Below are 27882 nucleotides of genomic sequence, written 5' to 3'. Positions count from 1 at the left end.
CAAAAGCTACAACTATATTTCTTTGCCTCAGTAACTATAACATACTGAACATAATTTGTCTTTCACCCCAAGGTTTACAGGATGTATTTTGAGACAGGGTCATAATCTGCACTGAATCTTGCTAGGACAAACTATGGAAATCAGTTTTTGAACAAATTCCCGACAGCAAGTTAAACAGGTGCTAGTTAATCCCCCTTAAAAATAAAAAAATAAAAATTAACATCAATTGATATTCTGCTGCAGTAGAGAAACCACAAAGAGTACATTTACATACGGCTGTGCCCAACAGGGAAACCCTGGTGGCACAGTGGTTAAGAGCTATGGCTGACAGTTAGCAGGGATTCAAATATTTCTTGACAGACTGCATAATGTATCTCCACACGACACACCATTACAAAATTTAGAAACTTTATATAATCTACTCATTATTAATCTTCTATCCTCTAGAAAAATCAGTTCATTACCTAATTAAAAGATATTTGAGGATCATTTTAAACTTCTGAAGTCTAAAATGACTTGAAAAGCAACATAATAAAGTTGAAAGAGCACAGACTTTAGAGTTAGACAAACGTGGGTCTGAACCCTACTTAGCTGTGTGACTTTAGGCAAGGTACTTTATACTCTCGGGGTTAATACCATCTATTTTTCCATCTGTAAAACAGGAATAATTATCTATCTCACATGGCTGTTCTGTATATTAGATTTAGTTTAATAATAGCTTTCATCACAGTATCAGTTATAAAACAGACACTCAATAAACGGCATTTAGTATTATCATTATTGTTGTTAGCTGTCGTTGGGTCAATTCTGACTCATGGCGACCTCAGGTGTGCAGAGCAGAACTGTGCCACATGGTTTTCAAGGCTATGACACTCTGGAAGCAGACTGCCAGGCCTATCTTCCAAGGTGCCTCTGAGTGGATTCAAACCATTGACGATTCTCGGCTAGTAGTTGTGAGCTTAACTATTTGTGACACTTAGTATTTTAAAAATATAAAAATATTTAAATCAAATATGGCTAGTACCATTTTTTAAATACATACACTAGTCAAATGGTATTTGGCAAAATAAAATCCAAACACTTCTGGAAATCAAACAATTAACTAAAGAATACAGAAGTATCTAGCTCTCGGCATATCACAGCTCACCCAGAGGGCCTGCAATGAGAACAACTGCTAACTCTCAGCAATGATTTTTTTGTACCAATAAAATAAATTCTTACCTGGAAGCTGAAATGGACTTCCTGGTCCAGAACTTGCAGGAGAATTGGGATATGTGCTGCTAGCGGGAGAAGGGGGATAAGGGCTGTTTGGTGACAAGGGAAAAGGAGTGTTGTTGGGCTGGTGGAAAGAATCTGGAAACGTGGCATTTTGTGGCATGTGCGGTTCATTGTGGCTCAGGTTCCTAAACTGAACCAGAAGGCTATGTTGTGGATTGAATTCATTATGACGAGGCACTAATACTGGAGGTAAGACTGAAAGACAAAAATTAAAAAGTCAGCTGTAAGGAATGACTAAAGCAAATATCCTATACACATTAACACGGTGGTGGAGGGGAGGGGGCTAGGAAGGATTCAGGTAAGACTGTTAATCTACTGAACAATTTACTTTTAAAACAGGGGCTGCTTTGTAGAACCTTGAATCTATATTTACATGATAACTAAATCAAGAACTCTCTGAGCTATTCACAATAGCGAAAAGGTAGAACTCCAGAGTTCGTCAAGAGATGAATGAATAAACAAAACGTGGTACATATGTACAAAGCAACATCAGTCAGCCACAAAGAGGAACCGAGTTCTGATACATGCTATGACATGGCTGACTCTTAGAAACATTATGCTGAGTGAAATAAGTATGCTGCAAAAAACAAGAGTGCTAGGCATGGGAAAAGGAGTAAGAGGGAGACTGAGGCTACTGAAGAAGAAAGAACAAAGGAGGATAGTCAGTTGCCCTAGGCACTGAACAAGGACGTTAAGACTAGAGAGTGAAGTTGAGCTCAGTTATGTGGATGCCCTGAAAGCCTCCACATTTCCAATTTTGAACACTTTCATCTTTTTTAGTTTGAGACATTTCACATTTTATGTTCTTCCATGAGGTTTTCCCAACCGAAAATATTAGTATCACCTAGGTAGAAGCCTTTCATTCAAAGTAGGTTTTCTAAACATGACCATAATGAAAATATATACAACGAAGCCTATATAAAGAGTTATGTTTTTAAAAGCATAAACTTTACTCTTATTCAGACTTTCACCGTCTCTAAAGACCCAAGTGATCAATCCCACTCAAATATCTAATTACCCTTCCCTATAAGACTGAAACAACTGATTCTTTAAGCTCTTGCTGTATCAATTCATCTAAGACTTTTCTATATTTGTTGATGTAATCTGACTTCCAAAAATCCCACTTTGACTCTGTTACCATTCAGCAGCAACAAAATCGGTTTGTTTTTAAGTTAACTAGGTCATAGCATGCAAAAGCTGAACAACAAATAAGGAAGATCAAAGAAGAATTGATTCCTTTAAATTATGGTGCTGGTGAAGAATATTGAATATACCATGGGCTGCCATAGGAACAAACAAATCTGTCTTGAAAGAAGTACAGCCAGAATGCTCCTTAGAAGCATGGCGAAACTTTGTCTCACATGACTTGGACATGTTATGGGCGGGGAGGGCAGGCAATCCCTGGAGAAGGATTTCATGCTTGGAAAAGTAAGGTCAGCAAAAGACCCTGAACAAGACAAACTGACAGTGGCTGCAATAATGGGCTCCAACACAGCAACGAGTGTGAGGGTGGCACAGGACCAGGCAACGTTTCCTTTTGTTATACACAGGGTCACTGTGAGTCAGATGGTTGCTACTTAAGTCTCCTACAAATCTGAAGTCCTTGGACTTCCCATTCCTTCTCTCCTGTTGGATCCCGTTTCCTGGGCCTCATCCTCTATTAGCTTCCTAAGAAAGAGAAGGATGATAAATTTTCCATGTCTTTGCATGTGTGAAAATGCCTGGTCTGTCTTCCCTCAGAATTTTGAGGTCACGACTTCATTTTCTTCTAGAAGTCAGGATTGCTATTGAGAAATTCAGTATTCTGATCCTTAGTTCTTTATATGTGTGTTCTTTTGTCTAAGAAAACTTTTACAATCTTCTTCTTATCCCGGATATACTAAAATTTCATATGTGGGTCATTGTCTATCCTTGTCCTGGTTACTCGGTTACTGCCCCTTTCAATCTTCAGTTCTGGGAGTTGTTCAAGTGGTGTTTCTTTGATAATTTTCTCTCTGCCATTTTTTTCCTTATGCTATATTTCCAGAATTTATTATTCTATTAGAATTGAGATTTAATTTGAAACTTAATTCAGGGCCAGTTAATGTTTTTTTACCTAAGCACTTTTCATGCATTAACTCATCTAATCCTGTTAACAACCCTATAATGTAGGTACTATTATACCCACTCTTCACTTATCGACATACTTAGGTTACAAAGACCAGGTCATTATATAAAAATCAGCATTACCAAAAAGTGGAGGGTAACCACATCAGGTCACAAAAGGGAGAATGACTGCATCATTACATAACTGCTAAATCACATCATTATATAACTGCCAAACTACATCATTACATAACTGCCAATTCACATCTTTACCTAACTGTCAAACCACTGAGAATCATGGCTCAGCCAAGCTGACACATAACCTTAACCATCACAGCCAGCGATACTCTCGCCTGGCACCTCAGTGTTCGTTACTACTAGATGTCACTAATATGCAAAATAGTTGGACAGCAGATTTCTTACTATTGTTGTAAATGCAAAATGTTGGATAATGAGATAGTCAATAAGTCAGTGCAGGTGTTTTCTCATTTTACATACAAGGAAACTAAGTCACAGAAAGCTTAAGTAGCTTGCCTGAGGTCAGTGGGGTAGTAAGTTGTAAAACCAGTACTCAAACCCAGAAAGTCTGGCTCCAGATTCCGTGGAGTTAACCACTAGGACGATATTGTCTACCAAACATCAAACCACCTGCATTGGCCCTCTAATTTTCTTATCTTCCTTATCGCTTCCCATCTTTTTATCTTTTTATAATACTTGCTGACTCCACCATACAAGCTGTATGATCTTGGGTGAGTTTACTTCCCTTCTAAGCCTTAGTTTCCTTAACTATAAAATGAAAATACCCTCACAGGATTGTGAAGTGTGACCATCATTTTCTAACCTATGAGGAAATAACTTAATAGGGCTAGAAAAGTGCCTAGTCCATAAGTGCTCAATAAATGATAGGTGCTATTACTGTTACTACTACCACTACCACCACTACTACTACTTCTGTCCCTTCCCTTGGGATATTTGGACTCAGGACCAAAAATAATTTCTTTCAAACAGCTCAACTAGTTAGAAGTGAAATCTGGGAGCTCTGGAGATAATAGTAGAAAAAAAAAAAAAATTCTTAAGAAAACAAACAAAAAGAGAAGCGGGGGGCAGGCAGTGACAGCAGACTAATAAGCAAGACAGAATTCTGATGGTGTCCTTCAAGTCTCTGACCCAGCTATATCCATGCCCTTCCCCTCTCAGTTTGAGTACATAACCCTTCCTTAGATTTTTTGAAGTACCCAATGCCCTTCTAATACATCTCCTTTTTCACTTAAACTAGTTCAAATTGGGATTCTGTCACTTGTAACTCCCAAGGTCTTAATACATACAGCAACGTTTCCAAAATAACCCGACCAACCTTTTCAGCCTCATTTAACACTCCCCCCAGTTGCCAGGCAAAGTATCCTATGCTCTAAACACGTCAGACTCCTGACCATTCACAAACAGATGATATAACTTAGGGCTAGTGTTATACCTTGTTTTTTGTTGTGTCTAGAAGGTCCTCCCACACTGCCACCTCATCCTTTACATATTGAAATCAGTCATTTTTTCAAGGACCTAATTAAATAACACCTCTACCATGTTGTCTTCCATGATCCTCACAATGATTTTGCCCCCTCAAGTACGTACCTCTATTATAGTACAGCTCACCTTACATTTTACTTTCTAATTGTTAAAGAGATCCTTGATAGCAGGAGCCCAATTTTACTTCTCATTTTATCCCCCTTCCCAGTAACTTCCCAAATCCTGTAGTTGTTTTACACATCAGGTGCCCAATAAATGTTCCACATAAATAAACTGCCTAATATTTTAATTAGTAAAATATGGCTTGCAAAAACACAGAATTTAGAACAAAAAAACCACAGACCTGGGCTATAATCTAGATTCTGCTATCATAAGCTATGTGATCCTGAGCAAATCTCTTCCCATTTCTGAGTCTCGGATTCCTCATCTGTGATATGACAATTTCTGCCTGCCTATTTATCTCATAGGGCTGGGTAAGGATCAAATGAGATAATAAACATGGAAGTGCTTTCCAAACTTTGAAACACTGAAAATGTCCTACTTGGTCTCATTGTTCTTTCATTCACTCATTGTTCTTTCAGTTACTATTATGCAGCAGAGCCCTTGCATTTGAAGAATTTGAGGGAGGGAATAAGAGCTATCAGTCTGAATAGCTGAAAACAAAATGAGAGAATATAACCACCTGCCCAATGTAAGGGAGTGAGGGAAGTAAAGAAAACAAGAGCTGGGCCGGGGGGTGGGGGAAGGGGTGGGGGGAATACAAGTGCTAGAATGATAAGGAAGAAAGAAGGACCAATAAGGGCCAGCAAAGTCAGAGAAATAGTTATTTTATAGAACTTACCAGATCATGAAGTTGTGTAGAAATTCAGTACTGGATAAGAATAAATTCCAGACCCAAGGAAGAATGTAAATAAATTAAGGAAGGAAAAACTATCATGTGGCAACAGGGGCTCATGCCTGATTAGGTAAGAGGTTTATTCTAGTATTGAACAAAATTAGTGTTTCTCAGTCATTTTCTCATTAACACCCTCTCTAAAGAGCCTATTTAGGTATTTTTTCCTCATTTCCGCACCCATGAAATTTTAATACGACGGTTATACCGTATCTGTTTATGTACTATATGTATATCTGTGCTTTATACATAAAATAAGGTTTTTACCCCTCAAGAACCAATTTTCATTCCCCTGGGGACAATATCATCCCCACTGAGAATGCATGAACTAAACAGATTAGAGGATGGTGGCAGATCGTACAGATGCTGATCAGCCAAAGGATTACGGACTGTCTTCTCTGCTATCAAGCATACTGTGCACACTTCTATCACAGCACTCACACCTCATTCAGAATCGTCCATTTGCTTGTCTGCCTCTCCACAGCCAACCAGGAGATCTTCAAGGTGACTCTGTACAAAGTTTGGCCTACTACAGGGTATTTAATGTCTGTTGGATGAATGGGAAACAACTAAGTCTGTAAACATTAATAAAAGCAAGCTTTCAGAAGACTCATGTGGCAGTTTTAGATACTAGGTAAACTACACGCAAAGAATCCAGTTTCTGGTCTGAGACTTCCAGTTTCCAGTCCAACATGTAAAGAGTTTGGAAATCGTCACTCCTATTGTCACAAGAGAAAAACTGAACTGAAAAATCAACAATTATTCTTAGATCCCTTGGAGAACTGAGGTCACAGGGCAAACTGCTGCCCCCAAAACTAGACGGCACACAGGCAAATACAGAGAATCACAGAATATTCAAAGCTATGGCACAATTAAGGAGCCCTGGTGGCACAGTGGTTAAAAGCTTGGCTGCTAACCAAAAGGTCGGCAGTTTGAATCCACCAGCCGCTCCTTGGAAACCCTGTGGGGCAGTTCTACTCTGTCCTGTAGGGTCGCTATGAGTCAGAATTGACTCATGGCAATGGGCTTGGTTTTTTTTTAATTTTTTTGGTTTGGTGGTGTACTTAAATGCTCAGCTGCTAACCGAAAAGTCAGCAGTTTGAACCCACCAGCCGCTCCGCAGGAAAAAGATGTGGCAGTCTGCTTCAGTAAAGACTGCAGCCTTGGAAACTACGGGGCAGGTCTACACTGTCCTATAGGGTGGCTATGAGTCAGAGTCGACTTGATGGCAACAGGTTTCTTTTTTAGGGGATGGAACAATTACAAAAGGTATAACATATGCATAACAGGAATACCAGAAGGAGAAGAAAGAGAGAAAGAACAGAAGAAATATTTGAAGTAACAATGGCTGAGAATTTTCCAAAATTAGTAACAGACACCAACCTACAGGTGCTGGAAAAAATCCAGTTATGAGCTTGTAGCAACACTTTATCTTAAAGCAATAATAATCCATTTAAGGAATAATTTATGATGGTGGTAGTGGAAGTACAACATATAGTCATGTCATTAGTCTCAAAATAAAACTACCAAGGTCCTGATAACCAACTAGATGTAGGAAATAAAGGACAGAAAATCACTAAAAAATACATTTCTTTCAGGAAATTTTGGGTCTGATTTCCAGAGTCATTTAAAAGTATCAGAGCTATTCCCCAGTCTTTTCTGTAGAATGAGTCATAGCTGAGGAAAAGAAATTAGAAAAAATACGACATTTCTACCGAGTGATTACCAGCTATACCTTGGCTCTAGGGAAAATGCTATATTCTTAAGACTTTCTTTCCAGCATGTATCAAGCTTGGGAGTTTTTCAGACTACTTCTCTATTAAATTCTCACATGTTCCTTTCCTCACCAGTGCCTTTAGGATAAAGCTCTCCTTGGACTCAATAAGAAACTGACAGTTACCTCAGATACCAACTGGTCATTTTTAAACTCTTAAACTGAACTTTCCCTGAGAGTCCAACCATCATCATTGCTACTGTTTTTGGTAATATTCACATTCAACATTATTTTCACAGTCCCCTAGTGGCAGAGTAGTTAAGAGCTGAGGCTGCTAACCAAAAGGTCAGCAGTTCAAATCTGCCAGCAGCTCCTTGGAAACCCTATGAGGCAGTTCTATTCTGTCCAATAGAGTCTCTATGAGTCAGAATCAACTCAACAGCAACAGGTTTGGTTTGGTTCATTTTTGGCCTTATCTCCAACTGAACCCCAATGTTCCAAATAGACTCTAAGATGGTCTCCATGATGCCACCTCCTGGTGTTCATGCCCTTGAATGATCCCCGCCCCCTTAAGTGTGGACACATAATCCCCTCACCCTTGAGGGTAAGACCGGTAACTTGCTTCTAACCAATACAATAAAGGTGACAAGATGTACATGATTACATTCCATAAGACTATAACATCCTTATTATGAGGAGACTCTCTTACTGGCTTTGAAGAAGCAAACTACTTTGAATGAATGCAAGCTACCTCTGAAGAGGGCCATGTGGCAAACAATTGAAGGCAGCCTCCAACCAACAACCAGCAAAAGATTTCAATGGCCCGCAAGGAACTGAATTCTGCCAACAATGACATGAGCTTGAAACAAGATCCTTCCCCAGTCAAGCCTCAGATGAGAGTCCAGCCCTGACCAGCACTTTGATTACAGCCTTGCAAAAGGCCCAGGTAAGCCTGCCTAGACTCCTGACCCACAGAAACTATGAGATAATAAACGTGTGTTGTATTAAGCTGCTAAGTTTGTGGTAATTTGTTATGCAGCAATACATAACTAATACACCCAGCTAGTATCTCAGCTTATACAATTCGTTCATTACATAAACGTGTATATATATGTATGTATGTGTATACACACATACACACACACTCTCTCTCTGAAATCCCAGGTAATACTATTCCAGGCACTGGGTATGCAGTGGTGAACAAAACAGAGGCAGTCCCTGTTCATGTAAGACAATAAACAAAATATATACATAGTATAAGAGTTAAGTTATGATTAGGATATTTGAAAAGATCCTGGGGGAGAAAGTACTCTGCGTGGTAGAAACAGCAAAAAGAAAAGCCTGGACGCAGGAGCATGGAAAGTTCAAGGAACAGAGGAAGCCAGAGGACAGATCATGGAAGGGCCTTGTGGGAATCTGTTCTAAGTGTCACAGAAAACCTTTAAAGTGTTTTGAGTAAGGACTGACATGATTTGATATATGTATTTTAAAGATCGTTCTAGTGGCTGTGTACAAACCAAATGGGGGTGGGGTAAGAAGAGAGGCCAGGAGATCAATTAGGAGACTACTTAAGGTGAAAGATGATGCTACAGAGAGTGGTGATAATTGTAGGAACAAAGTTCTTGACAAAAAGGAGTGGGACTGAGTGTATACACAGACCTTAAGCCTTACTTAAAACACATACAGGTCATCCACAGAGACAGCATAGTGTATGTATGGGTACTTAGAATGAACAATGAATTGGAATAAGCCATGTGGGTGTTGTATCACTTCCACATAAAAAGCTAAATTCAAAATCTAGTATTCCTTCTAGAATTAAAATCTTTAAGAAGAAAACACAAGGTTAATACGACCTTTAATTACTAAATCCAGTTAAATGCAAGTCAGAAAGAAAGAAGATTTATTTTTTTCCCCTTCTGAGGGGAGCAAAACCTACCTGGACTCTCCACTCTCTTATAGTGGTATGGATTGATACAGACTTCTTTTTGCTTAGATCCAAAAGGAAATTCACAAATATCCAATGGTTTTAGCTCATGATGACTCTGCAAATCAGGCCAGCGCCAAACACGACAATATATAACATGGGGCAGGCCTTTTCTGTGAGAAACCTGCAGGCGTCCATCTAAAGACCTAGGAATAGTGACACATTTGCTTGGCTGTCCTGGACTACTCAAGGCTTTCTCCAGTTCCTCCATGGCACCCTTTTTCTTTTTTAACTTTTTCACCAAAGCGTCGACTGCCTTTTCTGCCCATTTTTCCTCCTCGTCACCTTGTTTCCAGCCCAACAATCGCTTTACTGCTGGACTAGTAAAAGAAAACAAGCTGGCCATTGACGTCATTTGATATAATCTTCAGAGACCTTCCTGCAACTCAAAGTCAGTGGGTATTGAAAGAAAAGATCATATACAGCTCCTAAGCAGATGTTCCTAAGCAGACATTCCCGTTAAAAAGGAAGGAGTAACATTTATCTTCATAAGTGCCATCCACTTCTTTCACTGGTTCAAGTCCTGAAAGAGAAAGGGGAAAAAAAGGATAAGATCCCCAATTTAAACCAATCCAAGTTACATACCTTTAAATCAATATAATTGAAAAGTGTTATTTTTTAATAAGAACAGCATTACAAAGTAGAATGAAAAAACACAAATACGCAAGAAATTTTTTCTATTATAAGTTTCCAAATGAAAGTTCTGTGACTGCTAACTTCCCTCTTCGTAACTTTAACAAATAATTCACTGTCAATGCCAAACGATAACCAAAAGCAAAAACAGGTTGCTCCACCTCCTATGTATCATCCAAAAAACAGCCTCTAGACTTTATTTCCGTGGTCAGGCCACTAAGCCCTAAAACGGCCTTCTAGACTTGATTCTCAAGTCCTTTTTCTTCACTGAAATTCACATGACCCTTAAAGCCAGTCTTGAATGTGATATGTTCTGATGTGAACAGAAACCTTAAGAAAAAAATCTAGTTCTTCCTTAAGGTCATTACTCTTAAAAATGTTTTGCAAACTTATAAGGTTTGAGCAAAAAACATAACATTCAAGTCACATTATTAGATGCAAATTGTATTAAGGGTTTTTGTAAGATAAAATGCTCCAAACCCTCAAACAAATCGTAATACATAGAAATCCCAGAAAAATGGGAAGTATCTAATTTAAAAACTAAGAATACCAAATAGATTTAAAAAGAATAAAATCATAGTTTAATCCAAAAAAGGATGACTTATAATTTTATAATCTCTATTGGTTTCTGTGATATTTTAAACATGCTTTTTTATACTAAATGTGTTGGAAATTGAGGTTACTGCCTGCATCGCACATATTAATTTACATTAAATAAATTTACTTCCTTCATATGCAGTGTTACAATTATTTGGAACATAATATTCATTTACTAACGGAAAAACAAACACAGACCAAAGTGCCAAAATGAACCTGCTCTAGGCACTCTGCGCTGTGAAGGAGCTCTGGTGATGGTAAGTGGAAGTGATATGCAGTGGCGCTGCAGTGATAAGCGTGGATACTAGACAGTCAACTATAGACAATGGGCAGCTAGTGAAACGGCAGGAGTAATGTCTGGAAAAAGGGTGTCAGTAGCAAAGATGTTTCTTTTCTTGTGCCTAAAATTGACAAATAATACTGCAGCTCTGCCTCTGACAAATTCTAGCATCAAGACCATTCCAGATTAGGGTGTATCTTCCCAGAAAAGAACAGACATGCTCAGTTAAAACTCAGGTAAACATAAAGTAAAATAAAACTGAGTTAAATTCAACAAATAATTCTGATTGCATGTTATGTGCCATGTACTCTGAATGGTTATGAGGCTTGAAAAAAAAAAACAAAACAAAACTCATTGCCAAATAGGTTTCATCTCAGAGTCAACCGATACATCCATTCAACCATATACTTACTGAGAGTCTACTAAGTGCCGGGCATTGTTCTGGGTGCTGATCAAATAGTCATGGCTATGGAGACTGCTATGCTGGCACCATGGGGCATGGGATGGGGTACAGGGAAGTGAATGTATGTATATTTCTTGTGTGTGAAGAGGCCTTGTGCCTTAACTTCCCCAACCCCATGGAGGATTTTTGCCAAGCAAATAAAACTGGCTGTATTAAACTAGAAAGATATAACTAGAGAATAAAGGCAGATTATTTACTAACAAGTCACAGAAAATTAAGTGTTATGTGACAAACAAAATGGAAGAAGGGCTGATCTCAGTTGTAGCTTCATAAAGGAGGTGGGATAAAATCTATCTGGGGCAGAAAGAAAAGGGGTATTTTGGTTGTCTGATACAAGAAGGGAAATTCCAAAGGCAAAAGGACACATACAGAAAACTATGGGGGCCCTGGCTGACTGAGATCTTATTCAGGAATACTGGAATAAAAGAGAGGCTAAAATGTGTGTGTGTGTGTGTGTGTGAAGAATGTGTGCATGCAATGGAGAAATATGTTTGGAGGGAGGGTAGGGGGCGGGGGAGAAACATGAAGGCCAGAATTCAGAATACGGACTTCATTCTAAATGTAGCAATGAGTACAGAAACAATTTAACTGTAACCAACAGGGCTTAAATATAAGAATTCTATGCAGCCATTAAAAAGAGTAAGTGGATGCTGTATCTCTGTGCATGGTGCTTGACCTCTGTTTCCTCATCTGTAAAATGGGAATACTGGGTTGTCATATATAAATGTTTATATATATCAAATATATTACTAGAATACATAGAAAAGTATACAGTAAAGAGTATACTGTTGTTGTTGTTAGGTGCCATCAAGTTGGTTCCGACTCATAGCAACGCAACGTACAACAGAATGAAACACTGCCTGGTCCTGTACCATTATCATAATCATTGTTAGACTTGAGCCCATTGTTGCAGCCACTGTATCAATCCATGTCATTGAGGGTCTTCTTCTTTTTCACTGACTCTCTACTTTACCAAGTATGATATCCTTCTCCAGGAACTGGTCCCTCCTGGTGAGACAAACTCTTGTCATACTTGCTTCTAAGCAGCATTCTGACTGTACTTCTTTCAAGACAGATTTGTTCATTCTTTCAGCAGTCCATGGTATATTCAGTATTCTTTGCCGAACAGCACAACTCAAATTCTTCTTTGGTTAGGCAGTGGGGACAAGATGGTGGAGTAGTCAGGCCTTTCCAATGATATCTCTTACAACAAAGGCCCAAAAAACAAACGAAGCTATAATATATAACACAACCTAGGAGCCCTGAACATCAAAGGCAAAGTTAGGAAATCAGACTGAGCGACAGGGGGAAGGAGAGATGGTTCAGAAGCGGCAAGGAGTTTCCGGACCTGACTCAGCGGGAACCAGCACCCCTCAGGCACGATCCCCTGGCACGACCCCAGTGCGGCTGCCGGTAGCGTTTGGGATGCAGTTTCCCCGGCGATAGACAGTGAGCCGCACAGTCTAATCACGCCTCCAGAATCAGAGAAGAACAGCTCTCGACCAAAGGTAAGTACTTGCTTCTAATTTACTACACTCCCAGTCCCCAAGCTGGCTTTAGTGCCTGGGTCTGAGATAGGTCCTGCTGCACACCTGAGCCATTCTCCCGGCCTTGGAGAAGGAATAAATTAACAATTGGGGAAAAAGATAATCTGCCAGCTCCTAAAGCTGGGAACTCACGGTAGAAGTGGTTCCGGTCCAGGCACAAACAGTCCATGGACTTTGCCTTTCACCCCTGCATGTACCTGTGTGGGCCCATACTGCAACAGTGTATGTGCCTGATAGTTGACTTCAACTGTTTCAGCTGTGCGGTGGAGTGATGGGGTGGGGTGGGGGGGTGACAATTGACACCCTCTGCCTATTAAACAGGGTCCTCACCTACTCACATCAGGGGCCTGAGGACTGGTGGCTCCACCCATGCCACCTAGCCACCTGCGACAAGGGTCCAAGGATAAGTGCTGCATCCCAGTCCTTACAACCAAAAGCACTGGGTGCCCACGGTCCGGCTACAGAACCCACCCACCTGTGTGCTCTAGGGAACTGGGACGCGCGTTCCTCATACTCAGGGGTCAGTTGTCAGCCTGTCTTGCTCAGAGCGTGACGCCCTGCTGCAATCAGATACCTACGCCTATACCAGTCACCCGCGCCCCTCTAAGACTGTACAACAGAAACTGCACCACACACTTGGTGACCGACTGATTACCTGGACACCTGACTTGAACCATACAACAAAAGTGAATTGACTCCTAGGCTCATATACCTGGTAACAGCTCTAGCCATCTGGTGACAGGACGTTAGAGCTTCAGAGGCACAAATTATCAAGCTAGCTCACTCAAGCAGCCTATTTGGGCATATCAAAACAAAACAAAGCAAGAAGCTAGAATACAGTAAGCAAACATAAAATAAATTAATACCATAACATAGATGGCTCGGAGACAACAGTCAGTATCAAATTCTTCTTTGGTCTTCCTTATTCACTATTCACCTTTCATATGTATATGAGGAAACTGAAAATATCATCACTTGGGTCAGGCGCACCTCAGTACTCAAAGTGACATCTTTGCTTTTCAACACCCAAAAGAGGTCTTTTGCAGCAGATCTGCCCAATGCAATGGGACATCTGATTTCCTGACTGCTGCTTCCATGAGCATTGATTGTGGATTGAAGTAAAATGAAAACCTGTAAAACTTCAGTCTTCTCTCCGTTTATCATGATGCTGCTTATTGGTCCAGCTGTGAGGATTTTTGTTTATGTTGAAGTGTAATCCATACTGAAGGCTGTAGTGTTTGATCTTCATCAGTAAGTGTTTCAAGTCCTCTTTACTTTCAGCAAGCAAGGTTGTGTCATCTACATAATGCAGGTTGTGAATGAATCTCCCTCCAATCCTGATGCCCCATTCTTCTTCATATAGTCTAGCTTCTTGGATTATTTGCTCAGCATACAGAGTACAGGGAAAATGCTTAATAAATATTAACATTAATCTATTATTGCTGTCAACATTATTAACTACTAGCCATTTTATGTAGCAACATGAAAAAGGAAAAGGTTATTTCCATATATAAATATAGAGAACAAGGACTAGATGGCTACATAGTAAATTATTAATTGCAGTTATCCTACGTCTGGGGAGCTGGGGCAGTTGAGGAGGGTTCTGCATGCTTTGTTCTATATACTTCTGTATTGTTTCAATCTTTTGATAAAGGGAATGTATTAACACATTTCTCGCATGATGTGAAAATAAAAATAGTAGATAATCGCAAAACAAATAATGCTGAGTAAAATGAAGTTGAGAGCTGACATAAAATGCAGGCAAAACTTATCTATGCTGTTAGAAATCAGGATGGTGGTTATCCTCTGAAGGGAGGGGTGGCGGTAATAACTAGAAGGGAGGTTGAGTACATTTCTGCTGTCCAGATAATGTTCTGCTTCTCGACAGGAGTGAAGGTTACATAAGAGAGTTCAGTTTATAAAAATTCGCCTGGCCAGATACTTATAGCGTATGTACTTTTCTGTATAGTTTTCAAACTTTTCTTATTGTATAAAAAGTGTATGTGGTCAGTTCTCCTTCTACTCTTCTCCCTAACATCAGCTCCCCTACTTACGGGTAATCACTGTGATATTTGTCTCTTATCTCCTTCCAGAGAAATTTTACACATATACAAGCAAATACCGAAAAGGTCAACATTTTACCTTTTTTTTTTTTTAACATAAAAAGAAAAGCAGCAAGGTAGAGAAAACTGTATAAACAATGTATCTTCAAGATCTTTCCATATCAATACAGAAAGATCTACCACATTCTTTTCTACACTATACAGAATTCTATATAGAATTCTATTCTGTAAATCATGTCATTCCACTGCTCAAAATCATCTGGTAGCTTTCCATCACACTCAAAATCCAAACTTCTTTATATCTCACAAAACCTGTTTTACGTGCCCTTTGCATCCCCTCCAAACTCATTTCTTCCCACTATCCCTCTAGCTAACATGGCACTTCATCACATTTAACTTCCTTCCACTTCTCAATGACTCCAAGGTCATCTCTACCTCAAATCCTTTGCCCCTGAAATTCTCCTTCCAGATTTTAACACAGCCCACTCTCTCAAATTAATCCAGTTGCTCAAAATGTCACCTCCTTAATCTCTCTTACTAAAATATCACCTCCTGATCACTTTATCTAAAATAGTATACATCTCATTCCCACGCCATTCCCTACCCCCCGACTCTATTCAATCTTCTTTCACAGCATTTATACTTACCTGACATTATATTATCGTTTTTATTTACTATACGCCTTCTCTACTGAAATGTCAAATTCCGTTAAAGCAAGGAGACTGTCTTCCCTGTCTACCACCAATTATCCCTTGGACTTAGTGCCTATTTATTAAATAAATAAATGAGTGAGTGAATGAATGAACCAGAAAAGCAATTTCCAAATATGCACAAACTTTTATAAGGGCATCTATACAAAATTTACAATAAAAAAAGTTATTGAGGGCTATGAACAGATACAGTAACAGCATTAACATATGTATGGAAATAATACATGCTAATCTCATGATCCAACTGTCTGTCAGTTTGTCTTATTGTGGTGGCTTGTGTGTTGCTGTGATGCTGGAAGCTATGCCACCAGTATTTCAAATACCAGCAAGGTTACCCATGGTGGACAGGTTCAGTGGAGCTTCCAGACTAAGACAGATGAGGCAGAAAGGCCTTGTGATCTAATTCTAAAAGTTAGCCAATAAAAACCTACGGATCACAACAGAAAACTGTCCAACTTGCTTGCTTTGGACATGTCATCAGGAGGGATCAATTGCTAGAGAACGACATCATGTTTGGTGAGGTACAAGGCCAATGAGGGCATGGAAGATCCTCGGTGAGAGAGACAGATTAGCACAATAACCACAGGACAGACTCGAACTTGCTGGTAATTTTAAGGATGACACAGGGCTGACTGGGCATGTTCTGTTGTACCTAAAGTCACCATGAGTTGGGGCTGACTAAACCGCTGATAACAATCTCAGGATACTGAATACTGGTTACTCTGATGAGGAAAGAAAGAAAGGATGAGAAAAGGAAATCAAGAAAACAATACCATTTATAATAGCCCCCAAAATGATAAAATACCTAGATATGAACCTAACCAGGAACACAAAAGACTTACACAATGAGAATTATAAAAAATTACTATAGGAGATTAAAAGAGACCTACATAAATGGAAGGACATTCCATGATCATTGACATGAAGACTTAATATAGTAAAAATGTCAGTACTAACCAAAGTGATCTACAGATACAACACAATCCCAACACAAATCCCACCAACTTTTTTCAGCAGTTCAAATCCACCAGCCACTCCTTGGAAACCCCAAAGGGCAGTCTATTCTGTCCTATAGAATCGCTATGAGTCAGAATCGACTTGATGCCAACAGTTTTGGTTTGGTTTGGCAATACAGTAAGGCTGAATGGACCCCATGGTGGTAGGGGCCAAGTGACAGGACTCAATTGACAAAGACGAGGTGGACGTGGTTACCGCAATGGACCCACCCACTGCCGTCGAGTAGATTCCGACTCATAGCGACCCTATAGGACAGAGCAGAACTGCCCGATAAAGTTTCCAAGGAGCACCCAGGGGACTCGAACTGCCGACCTGTTGATTAGCAGCCGCAGCATTTAACCACTACGCCACCACAATGGGCACCAGAGTCAAAATAGTAATCAAAATAGTCTGACTTATATGGACTTAATTGTGTTGGCTATTTAGTCATGGTGTTCCTAGGAAATCTACTAAATACTTACTTGATCTATACTAGCGGAAGAATTCTAGGTCAAGTGAATGGCAGTCTAACTGCAGGATAGAGAATCTCAGCCCGTCAATCAATTCCCATACTGAAGCCAGTTTACAGACCCACAACCCCTCGAATGAAGGGGAGGCTCCGTCCCCTTGAGGAAGGACCCCACTACACTGGCAAAAATTTATACTGTAAATCTTTCTTCCAGCCTCCCCTAAGGGGCTCTACAGCCATTTATGAGTGACTGTTTATTATGAAAAATGAAATAATCAATTATTTGGGGGGATTACTGGATACAGGCTATGAACTGACACTAATTCCAGGAGACCCAAAATGTCACTGTGGCCCATCAATCTGAGTGGGAGCGTGTGGAGGCCAGGTTACTAATGGAGTCTTAGCTCATGTTTGGTTTACAGTGGGTCCAATGGGTTCCTGAACCCATCCTGTAGTGATTTCCCAAATTCCAGAATTCATAATTGGAATAGATATGCTCAGCAACTGGAAGAACCCCCACACTGAATCCCTGACAAATGGATTATATAGGAAAAGTCAAGTGGAAGCCATTAATACCGCCCCTACCTAGGAAATAGTAAACCAAAGGCAACATTATATTCCTGGAGGGAATTCCTAAAAGAGATCACTGCCACCATCAAGGACTTGAAGGATGCAGCGGTGGTGATTCCCATTCAAGTCGCCTATCTGGCCTGTGCAAAAAACAGATGGATCCTGGAAAATGACAGTGGATTATCAAAAACTTAGCCAAGTGGTGACTCCAATTGCAGCTGCTGTTTTCAGATGTAGTTTCATTGCTTGAGCAAATTAAAAGATCAGCTGGTACCTGGTATAGAGCCCTGGTGGCACAGTGCTTAAGCGCTGTAGCTGTTAACCAAAGGGCAGCAGTTCAAATCCACCAGCTGCTCCTTGGAAACCCTATGGAGCAGTTCTACTCCGTGCTATAGGGCTGCTATGCGTTGGAATCAACTTGACGGCAAAGGGTATGTTTTGGTCGGGTACCTGGTATACAGTTATTGATCTAGCTAATGCCTTTTTCCCCATACCTGTTTTGAAGAACCACCAGAAGCAGTGTGCCTTCAGTCGGCGAAGTCAGTAATAACCTTCACTGTCCTGCCTCAGTGGTATACAAACTTCCCAGCCCTATGTCATAATTTAGTCTGCAGGGACCTTGATCACTTTCCCCTTCCACGAGACACCACACTGGTCCATTACATTGATGACATTATTATGCTGACTGGACCTAATAAGGAAAAAGTGTCAATGACTCTGGACTTATTGGTAAAATATTTGCATGCTAGAGGGTGGGAAATTAATTTGACAAAAATTCAGGCACCTTCCACCTCAGTGGAATTTCTAGGGGTCCAGTGGTGTGGGGAATGCCAAGATAGTCCTTCTAAAGTGAAGTATAAGTTATTGCATCTGGCCCCTCCCACAACTAAAAAGAAGGCACAACACCTGGTGGGCCTCTATGGATTTTGGAGGCAACATATCCCTTATCCCTCATTTGAGTGTACTACTCAGACCTATCTATCAAGTGACTTGAAAAGCTGCTAGTTTTCAGTGGGGCCCAGAACAAGAGAAAGCTCTGCAACAAGTTCAGGCTGTTATGCAAGCAGCTCTGCCACTTGGGCCATATAATCGGCTGATACAATGGTGCTTGAAGTGTCCATGGCAGATAGAGATGCTGTCTGGAGTCTTTGGCAGGCCCCTATTGATGAATCATAGCACGGATTCTTAGGATTCTGGAGCAAAGCCCTGCCATTCTCTGCAAATAACTACTCTCCTGTTGAGAAACAGCTTTTGGCTTGTAACTAGGCCTTCGTAGAGACTGAGCGCTTAACCATGGGACATCAAGTCACCACATGGCCTCAGCTGCCTATCATGAACTGGGTGCTGTCTGAACCAAAGAGTCATAAAGTTGGACGTGCACAGCAGCACTCCATCATTAAATGGAAGTGTTGTACAGGAGATCTAGCCAGAGCAGGTCCTGAAGGCACAAGTAAGTTGCATGAGAAGTGGCCCAAAAGTCCATGGTCTTCACTCCTGTCACATTATCTACCCTCTCCCAGTCCACACCCATGGCCTCAAGGGGAAACTCCATACAATCAGTTCACTGAGAAAGAGAAAACTCTTGCCTGGTTTACAGACAGTTCTGCACAGTATGCAGGCACCACTCAAAAGTCGGCAGCGCCGCAGCCCCTTTCTGGGAACTCTCTAAAGGACAGTGGTAAAGGGAGATCTTCCCAATGGGCAAGACTCTGAACAGTGCACCTGGATGTTCACTTTGCTTGGAAGGAGAAATGGCAAATGTGTGATTATATACTGATTCATGAGCTGTGGCCAATGGTATGGGTAGATGGTCAGGGACTTGAAGAAACATAATTGGAAAACTGGTGACAAGGAGGTATGGAGAAGAGCTCAACAAAGGGTGACCTCAGCAGACAAGGATTTTAACAATCAAGTGGACGGGATAACATGTTCTGTGGAAACCAGTCAGCCTCTTCCCATAGCCACTCCCATCATTGCCCAAAAGGCTCATGAACAAAGTGGCCATGGTGGCATAGATGGAGGTCATGTATAGGCTCAGCAATATGGACTTCCACTCACCAAGGCCAACTTGGCTACAGTCACTGCTGAGTGCTCAATCTGCCAGTAGCAGAAACCAACACTTAGTCCCTGATACAGCACCATTCCTCGAGGTGATCATCCAGCAACCCAGTGACAGGTTGATTACACTGGACCGCTTCCATCAGGAAAGGGCAGTGTTTTGTCCTTACTGGAACAGACACTTACTCTAAATACGGATTTGCCTTCCCTGCACACAATGCTTCTGCCAAAACTACCAACCATGGATTTACAGAATGCCTTATCCACCATCATGGTATCCCGCACAGTATCGCCTTGCATCAAGGGACACACTTCACAGCAAATTAGGTGTGGCAAAGGGCCCATGCTCATAGAATTCACCGGTCTTATCATGCTCCCCATCATCTGGAAACAGCTGGTCTGACAGTCACAATTTATGTTGTTGAAAAAAAGTTACTTGCAGTGAAGAAGCTGTTGGTGTTGCAAAATTCTGTCAAATAATCTCCAGTGTCACTTCTATCACCAATGCCATATTTTCCAAATACTGATCCTTCTTTGTTTTCAACTTTTGCATCCCAATCACCAACAGTTATCAATGCAACTCGATTGCATGTTTGATCAATTTCAGACTGCAGAAGTTGGTAAAAATCTCCAATTTCTTCATCTTTGGCACTAATGGTTGATGCGTAAATTTGATTAATAGTAGTATTAATTGATCTTCCTTGTAGGCATATGGATACTATCCTATCACTGACAGCATCGCTTTTTCAGGATAGATCTTGAAATGTTCTTTTTGATGATGTAGGCAACAGCATCCTCTTCAATCTGTCATTCCTGGCATAGAAGACCATATGACTGTCCAATTTAAAATGGCCAATACCAGTCCACTTCAGCTCACTAATGCCTAGAATATCAATCTTTACGTGTTTCATTTCATTTTTGATGACTTCCAGTTTTCCTAGATTCATACGATTATAAATGAAGGTTTGCAGCTGTTTCTTCTCATTTTGAGTCATGCCACATCAGCAAATGAATGTTCTGAAAGCTCTACTCCATCCACATCATTAAGGTCGACTCTACTTTGAGGGGGCAGCTCTTCTTCAGTCGGACTTTGAGTGCCTTCCAACTTGAGGGGCTATCTTGAGGCACTATACCAGACAATGTTCCGCTGCTATTTATAACATTTTCACTGGCCACTTTCTTGAGAAGTAGACGGCCAGTTCCTTCTTTCTAGTCTGTCTTAGACTAGAAGCTCCGCTGAAACCTATCCATCATGGGTAACCCTACTGGTAACTGAAACACCGGTGGCATACTTCTGGTATCACAGCAACACGCAAACCACCACAGCACAACAAACTGACAGATGAGCGGTAGAAGAGAAGAATAAATATACAGAGACCAATGTTCACTGTTACCAGGGAGGGGTGGGGTGGTGGGGGAAAATCACTCTAGGTCATAGATACTTGCTATTTTTAGTGATGGGAAAAGCAGCACCAAATGTGGGTATAGTGAGCACAGCTTTACCAAAGTAAATGTTGTTGCTGAGAAGTGCACAAGAGAAAAGGATGCCTGTACTAAAGAATTTGACATATATCATTTGGCAGTAACTCTAAAAAAGACCAAAAAGAGTGTATGGTCACATATGCATGTATATTGGCAAAAAGGTATACAAGTAGGTACAGGTGTATATACATATGTATGCAAAGACAGAAGTATCTGTATGTGTAAGTACAGATATGTGTGTGTAGGCACACATATCCATAGAAGACAACTACAGGTACTCCTCAGACATAACCAAACACCTTGCAAGATTTTTGTAGGTTTGAAGGCTTAGGGCCTTAGTCTCATGGGACAACTTAGTCAACTGGTTAATACAGTTCACAAAATTCATGTTCTGCATCCTAGTGAACTGAGTAGCATCTGGGATATTAAAGGCTTGTAAGCAGTCATCTAAGATACAACTACTGATTTCTATTCATAAGGAGCAAAAAAGTAGGAAGGAAACCAAAGTTTCAGAGAAGAAACAAGTCTACAAGGCTAACAGCTTACATGAGCCACAGCCTCAGCTACCCTGAGATCGGAAGAACTGGATGGTGCCTAGCTACTGCTACTGACCGTTCTGACGGGGGTCACAATAGGTGGTTCCAAACAGAATGGGAGAGAAATGAAGAGCAAAACTCGAATTCTTTAGAAAAAAAAAAAAAGGCCAAGAATAACTGGACTGGTTGAGACCAGAGAACTCCCTGAGACTGCAGCCCTGAGATACTCTTTAAATGCTGAACTGAAACTATCCCCAGAGATCACCTTTTAGAAAAACAACAGAGTCGCACCCAAAACAAAGGCTACTATCCATAAGTATGACACTCTACTAAAAGACTATCTATATGGGACCAAAAAGTCAACATTTACTCTAAAACACAGATGAAAAGATATGGGGGCAGGGAAACTAGAGTACTGGAAGTGGAACAACCAGAACACAAAGAGAATGCTGACACATTAAGAAAAATATAACTAATGTCACCGAACAATCTGTACAGAAATTATCAAATGGGAGGAACCGAATTTACCATGTAAACTTTCACCAAAACCACAATAAAATACTACTAACTAAAAAAAGTATGAAAACGGGATAGAAAAAGCTTTAACTATGTTTCCTTTAAAATTAAATTTCAAGCAAATATTGCAAATCATCTGTGATGGTACATAGATATGTTATTTTCTCTACTTTTTTGTGTGCTTAAATATTTCATAACAAAATATTCACTATTTTTAGTTTTTAAAGAATAGAATAGAAATAGAAGATCAGATTCTGCCATTTACTAAGTATATGATCTTGACCAGGTATTACTCTTCCTAAGCCTATTAACATTTCTGTAAAATAGGAACCATGGTTCCCAAGTCACTAAAATGTTGAAGTAATAAAACAAAACAATGTATACATATGTTTTACAAACTGCATAGTGCAGTTCAAACATGAGTTCCTATCATTAGTATTTAGACAGAAGAAGAGTCAAGACTTAAGAGGCTGACTGGCCCAATATAACTTTACCCACCACTGTACCTCTATATGCGGCCCCGGTGGCACAGTGGTTAAGAGCTCAGCTGCTAACCAAAAGGTGAGCAGTTTGAATCTACCAGTCGCTCCCTGGAAACCCTATGGGGCAGTTCTACTCTGTCCTATAGGGTCACTGTGAGTCAGAATTAACTCAACTGCAAAGGGTTTGGTGTTCTGGTTTGTACCTCTACACACACCTTCCAGCCCAAATCTCTCCATCTCTGCCCACCTATGGAGACAAAGATTTGGCAGTCTGCTCCCATAAAGATTTAGAGCCTTGGAAACCCTATGGGGCAGTTCTACCCTGTCCTATAGGGTTGCTATGAGCCAGAATTGACAATGGATCGGAATAGCAATGGGTTTGGTTTATACTGTAAACCCAGGTGACTCAGATAATTTCATTAAGAGAATTAAGGATACTCTTGGAAGGTAGCTTTGTCAGTAGAAATGATGGTAAGCTCCATCGGAGAAAGGTTATGACTAGAGATATAGGCTTAGCAAAGTAAAGATGAAAAATATTTATTATCATACATTAGCAAGCAGCCATCTAAGATGCATCAACTGGTCTCAACCCACCTGGAACAAAGGAGAATGAAGAACACCAAAGACACAAGGTAATTATGAGCCCAAGAGGCAGAAAGGGCCACACAGAGCAGAGACTACATTAGCCTGAGACCAGAAGAACTAGATGGTGCCCGGCTACAACCAATGACTGTCCTGACAGGGAATGCAACAGAGAACCCCTGAGGGAGCAGGAGAGCAGTGCAATGTAGACTCCAAATTCTTGTTAAAAAAAAAAAAAAAACAGACTTAATGGTCTGATCGAGACTAGAATGACCACGGAGGTCATGGTCCCCAGGCCTTCTGTTAGCCCAAGACAGGAACCATTCCCAAAGCCAACTCTTCAGACAGGGATTGGACTGGACTATGGGACAGACGATGATACTGGTGAAGAATGAGCTTTTTGGATCAAGTAGACACATGAGACTATGGGGGTCAGAAGCTGGCCAAATGGGCATGAAAAGAGAGAGTGGAGGGAAGGAGTATGCTGTCTCATTAACAGGAAAGCAATTAGTATACAACAAGGTGTTAATAAATTTTTGTATGAGAGTCTGACTTGATTTGTAAACTTTCACTTAAAGCACAATAAAAATTTAAAACATATATAACAATTAAAAATGGTATCAAGGATTAAAAAAATTTTTTATTATTTTGCACAAAGAGCTGGAACAATAAGAACAGGTTCTTAACAGAGTAAAAGAGCAGCAAGTAAATACTCGAACCTTTACTGTTAAGAAAGAGGCACAAAAGATTAAACATAAGAGACAGTTTAAAGAGAATGAGAACAAAAAAGGCCAGCAACTTTGGTAAATGGAGATGTCATTAAACTTCAAGAGTTGGCTTCAGAAAGAACAATGGGTGTCAGATTCCAAAAACTTTAAGGCTAGGTACTAGTAATCTTAAAACTAGCACTGGGAGAGAAGTAGAGACAAATCCTGCACTCAAGACTTTAAATATAGAATGATTAAAATTTTTAAGCACATTTGATGGAATTCTTCCTAAAAATGTCTTGTGTACTTTACAAACTGCATAAATGGCATGTGCAAGTTATCCAAGTATTCATTAGCTAAGTCTCCACTTAAGTTATAAAAGTAAGCAAAATTCTTCATAAAAATTCACTGCTGAATAGGCAAAAGACCTCAACAGGAACTTCACAAAAGAGGGTGTCAAAATGGCCATCAGATGGGAAAACAGGGTCAACATCATTAGTGGCCAATGCAAATCATGCAAAATAACACCACAATGAGATACCACTCCATTACCTAGCAGAATGGCTAAAATTTTTAAAAGGACAAAGTATTAATGAGAATACAGACAACTGGAATTTTCATATATGGCTGATACCAAAAACCAAACCCACTGCCGTAGATCAGATTCCAACTCTTAGCGACCCAACAGGACAGAGCAGAACTGGCCCACAGGGTTTCCATGGAGTGACTGGTGGATTTGAACTCCCAACCTTTTCACTGCGTAGCTCACTGCAGCGCTTAACCACTGAGCCACCAGGCCTCCACATTGCTGATGGGAATGTAAATTAGCACAATTACTTTGGAAAATTGCTTGATAATTATCTACTAAGCTAAACACAGATCCCTATGGCACAGCACCCTATTCCTGGTTATATATCCAACAGAAATGAGTGCTGTGTCCAAGAGACATGTGTTCACTGCAACTTCATTAGTAATAACTCCAAATAACCATCAACATTAGAGTGGGTAAACAAATCATGATAAAACACTCATACAATGGAACATTTCATAGTAAATGAAAACGAACAAAATTACTAATATACGCAATTTGGATGACTCTCACAAACATAAAATTGAGAGGAAAACAAGTCAGATACAAAAGATTACACATTATATAACTGCACATACATGGCATTCAAAAACAGGCAAAAATATCTGAAAAGGTCTAATCTCTAAAATCTATAGGAAAATCCAACACCTCTACAATGAAAAGACAAATAATTGAATTAAAAATGGGCAAAGGATATGTACAGACATTTCACCAAAGAAGACATTCAGACAGCTAACAGACACATGAGGAGATGGTCTCGATCACTAGCCATTATAGAAATGTAAATCAAAACCACAGAGAGACACCATCTCATCCCAACATTACTGGCACAAATCAAAAAAACTGAAAACAAATGTTGGAGAGGCTGCGGGGAGCTTGGAACTGTTACGCACTGCTGGTGGAAATGCAAAATGGTACAACCATTTTGGAAAACCATACGGCGCTTCCTTAAAAAGCTAGAAACGGAAGTACCATACGATCCAGCAATCCCAATCCTAGGAATATATCCTAGAGAAATAAAAGCTGTCACATAAGTAGACGTATGTACATCCTGTTCAATGCAGCGTTATTTACAACAGCAAAATGACGGAAACAACCAAAGAGCCCCTCACCAGATGAACTGATAAACTATTGTACATACACACAATCGAATACTGCCCAACTATAAAGAACATGATAAATCTGTGAAACATCTTACAACATGGATGAATCTAATCTGGAGGGCATTATGCAGAGTGAAATAAGTCAATCACAAAAGGACAAATACTATATGAGACCACTATTATAAAAACACATGGAAATGTTTCCACACAGGAAGAAACAATCTTTGATGGTTAAAAGGGAAGGGAGAGGTGGGGATGGAAAACCACTAACTAGATAGAACTAGACGGTAGGTAAGTGGTAACTTTGGTGAAGGGAAAAACAGTATACAACAATGGGGAAGACAGCATAACTTGACACACATAAACTTCCTGAGGGACCCAGCTACTGGGCTGAGGGCTGGGAACCCTGGTCTCGGGGGGGCATCCAGCTCAATTTGCCTAACGGTCTATAAAGAAAATGTTCTACATCCGACTGTGGTTGATATGCATCTGGAGTCTTAAAAAGCCTGCAAGCAGCCATCTAAGATACATCTACTGGCCCCAACCCTGCTGGAGCAAAGGAGAATGAAGACAACCAAAGACACAGTGAAAGATTAGTCCAAAGAACTAATGGACCACAGCTACCACAACTACCACAACCTCCACGAGATTGAGCTCAGAACAACTAGATGGTGCCTGATCACCATCACCAACTGCTCTGGGAGGGATCACAACAGAGGGTCCCAGACAGAGTGGGAGAAAAATGTAGAACAAAATTCAAATTCACACACACAAACCCACAAAAACAACCAGGTTTGCTGGTCTGACAGAGACTGGAGAAACCCTGAGAGTATGGCCCCCAGACACCCTATTAACTCAGTACTGAAGTTGCTCCTGAGGTTCACCCTTCAGCCAAAGATTAGACAGGTCTATAGGGCCAAAAATAATACATGCGAGGAACGTGCTTCGTAGTTCAATCATGTATACGAGACTAATGGGCACACCAGCCCAAAAACAAAGATGAGACGTCAAGAAGGGACTGGAAAACTGCAGAATTTCATCAAGTTTATAAAAACTATAGCAATGTAGGATCTGGGATTTGATTTTATACTACTCACAAGCTAATAAATTAATCTGTTACTGTCTGGTGGATGCACCTGGCAGAGGACATTGGGTCAGAAACAATGGACTCTTTATTACTCACAGCACAGCGAAAAACATAAACATCAGCATATCTGTGGTTCCCTTTGCCCCCAAAACCCACAGGGCTGTCACAGTATGGCCCAGATAGATGGTACTCATACAGTGAGTTTCCATCACTGAGGAACACTTGAGTTTGGGGAATCTACCACTTTAATAGCAATAAGTTAGCAAACTTACTCTGTATGTGGAACAGGGGGAGGGGAAGGGGTGGTAGAGAAGATGTTACCTGATCTCTCAAGGTTATGTATGGGATGCATAAACAACCATTAGAAATGACCTAGGTAAAAGAACAGCCAGGACCTCGGAGTCTTGACACAGTCAGCAAGACATGTAGGAGCACAAGAGGTCCAAAAGGGGCCGTCTTTCCCAACAAACATAATACTGAAAACTGAAGATAGAAACTGAAATAGAATATAACACAATTAGATTATCAAACGAGAATAATCTGATAATCAAAGATTAACAGAGGTCCTTGGGAAAAACTGATACATATTTTTATCAATATTTTTGCAAAAAAAAAAAAAAAGCACCTCTTAATGTTAGTATAACACAATTGTTAAACATGAAGAATGTAATGTGTAGGACAAAGAACTTGGTTTGGCCTTGTCTCTGGTTTCTTAAAAATAACCAGTGGAATTTGCCAAGGGTACCTGCGATGCCTTTATGGGCAACTGTAGTGGGAGCCTCAAAGACCACACTTAGGATTAACTTCAGGAAGGGAGGCAGGGCGTGATGCAATTAATCATACATGTTCATTCATTAATTCGAACAATCATACATATGCAATGAGGAGGCCCTGGTCCTTGAGCCAATAAAGGCCTTGAAAGCAGAAATTCTTTGGAG

At 40.3% G+C, this 27882-nt stretch overlaps 1 protein-coding gene across 2 annotated transcripts in view; it reads right to left on the bottom strand.

The window, feature by feature from the left end:
* The window catches only part of SMAD5 (SMAD family member 5), a 61272-nt gene that overhangs the window by 16520 nt on the left and 16870 nt on the right, over window positions 1-27882 (bottom strand). Inside the window, exons 2-3 of one of the 2 annotated variants that reach the window (XM_049873701.1) lie at window positions 9427-9997; window positions 1222-1473 (exon numbers count right to left, since the gene is read on the bottom strand). In XM_049873701.1, the coding sequence (XP_049729658.1) occupies window positions 1222-1473; window positions 9427-9829 (655 nt within the window). In that variant the 5' untranslated portion in view covers window positions 9830-9997. Of the gene's footprint in view, window positions 1-1221; window positions 1474-9426; window positions 9998-27882 lie in introns of those variants that run through there. The other variant, XM_049873702.1, reaches the window with a different exon arrangement.

This window comes from Elephas maximus, chromosome 2 (genome assembly GCF_024166365.1).
Source record: "Elephas maximus indicus isolate mEleMax1 chromosome 2, mEleMax1 primary haplotype, whole genome shotgun sequence".
Classification (NCBI taxonomy): Eukaryota; Metazoa; Chordata; class Mammalia; order Proboscidea; family Elephantidae; genus Elephas; species Elephas maximus.
Note: the sequence above shows the minus strand (reverse complement) of the source record. Positions and strands in the feature narration are given on the sequence as shown.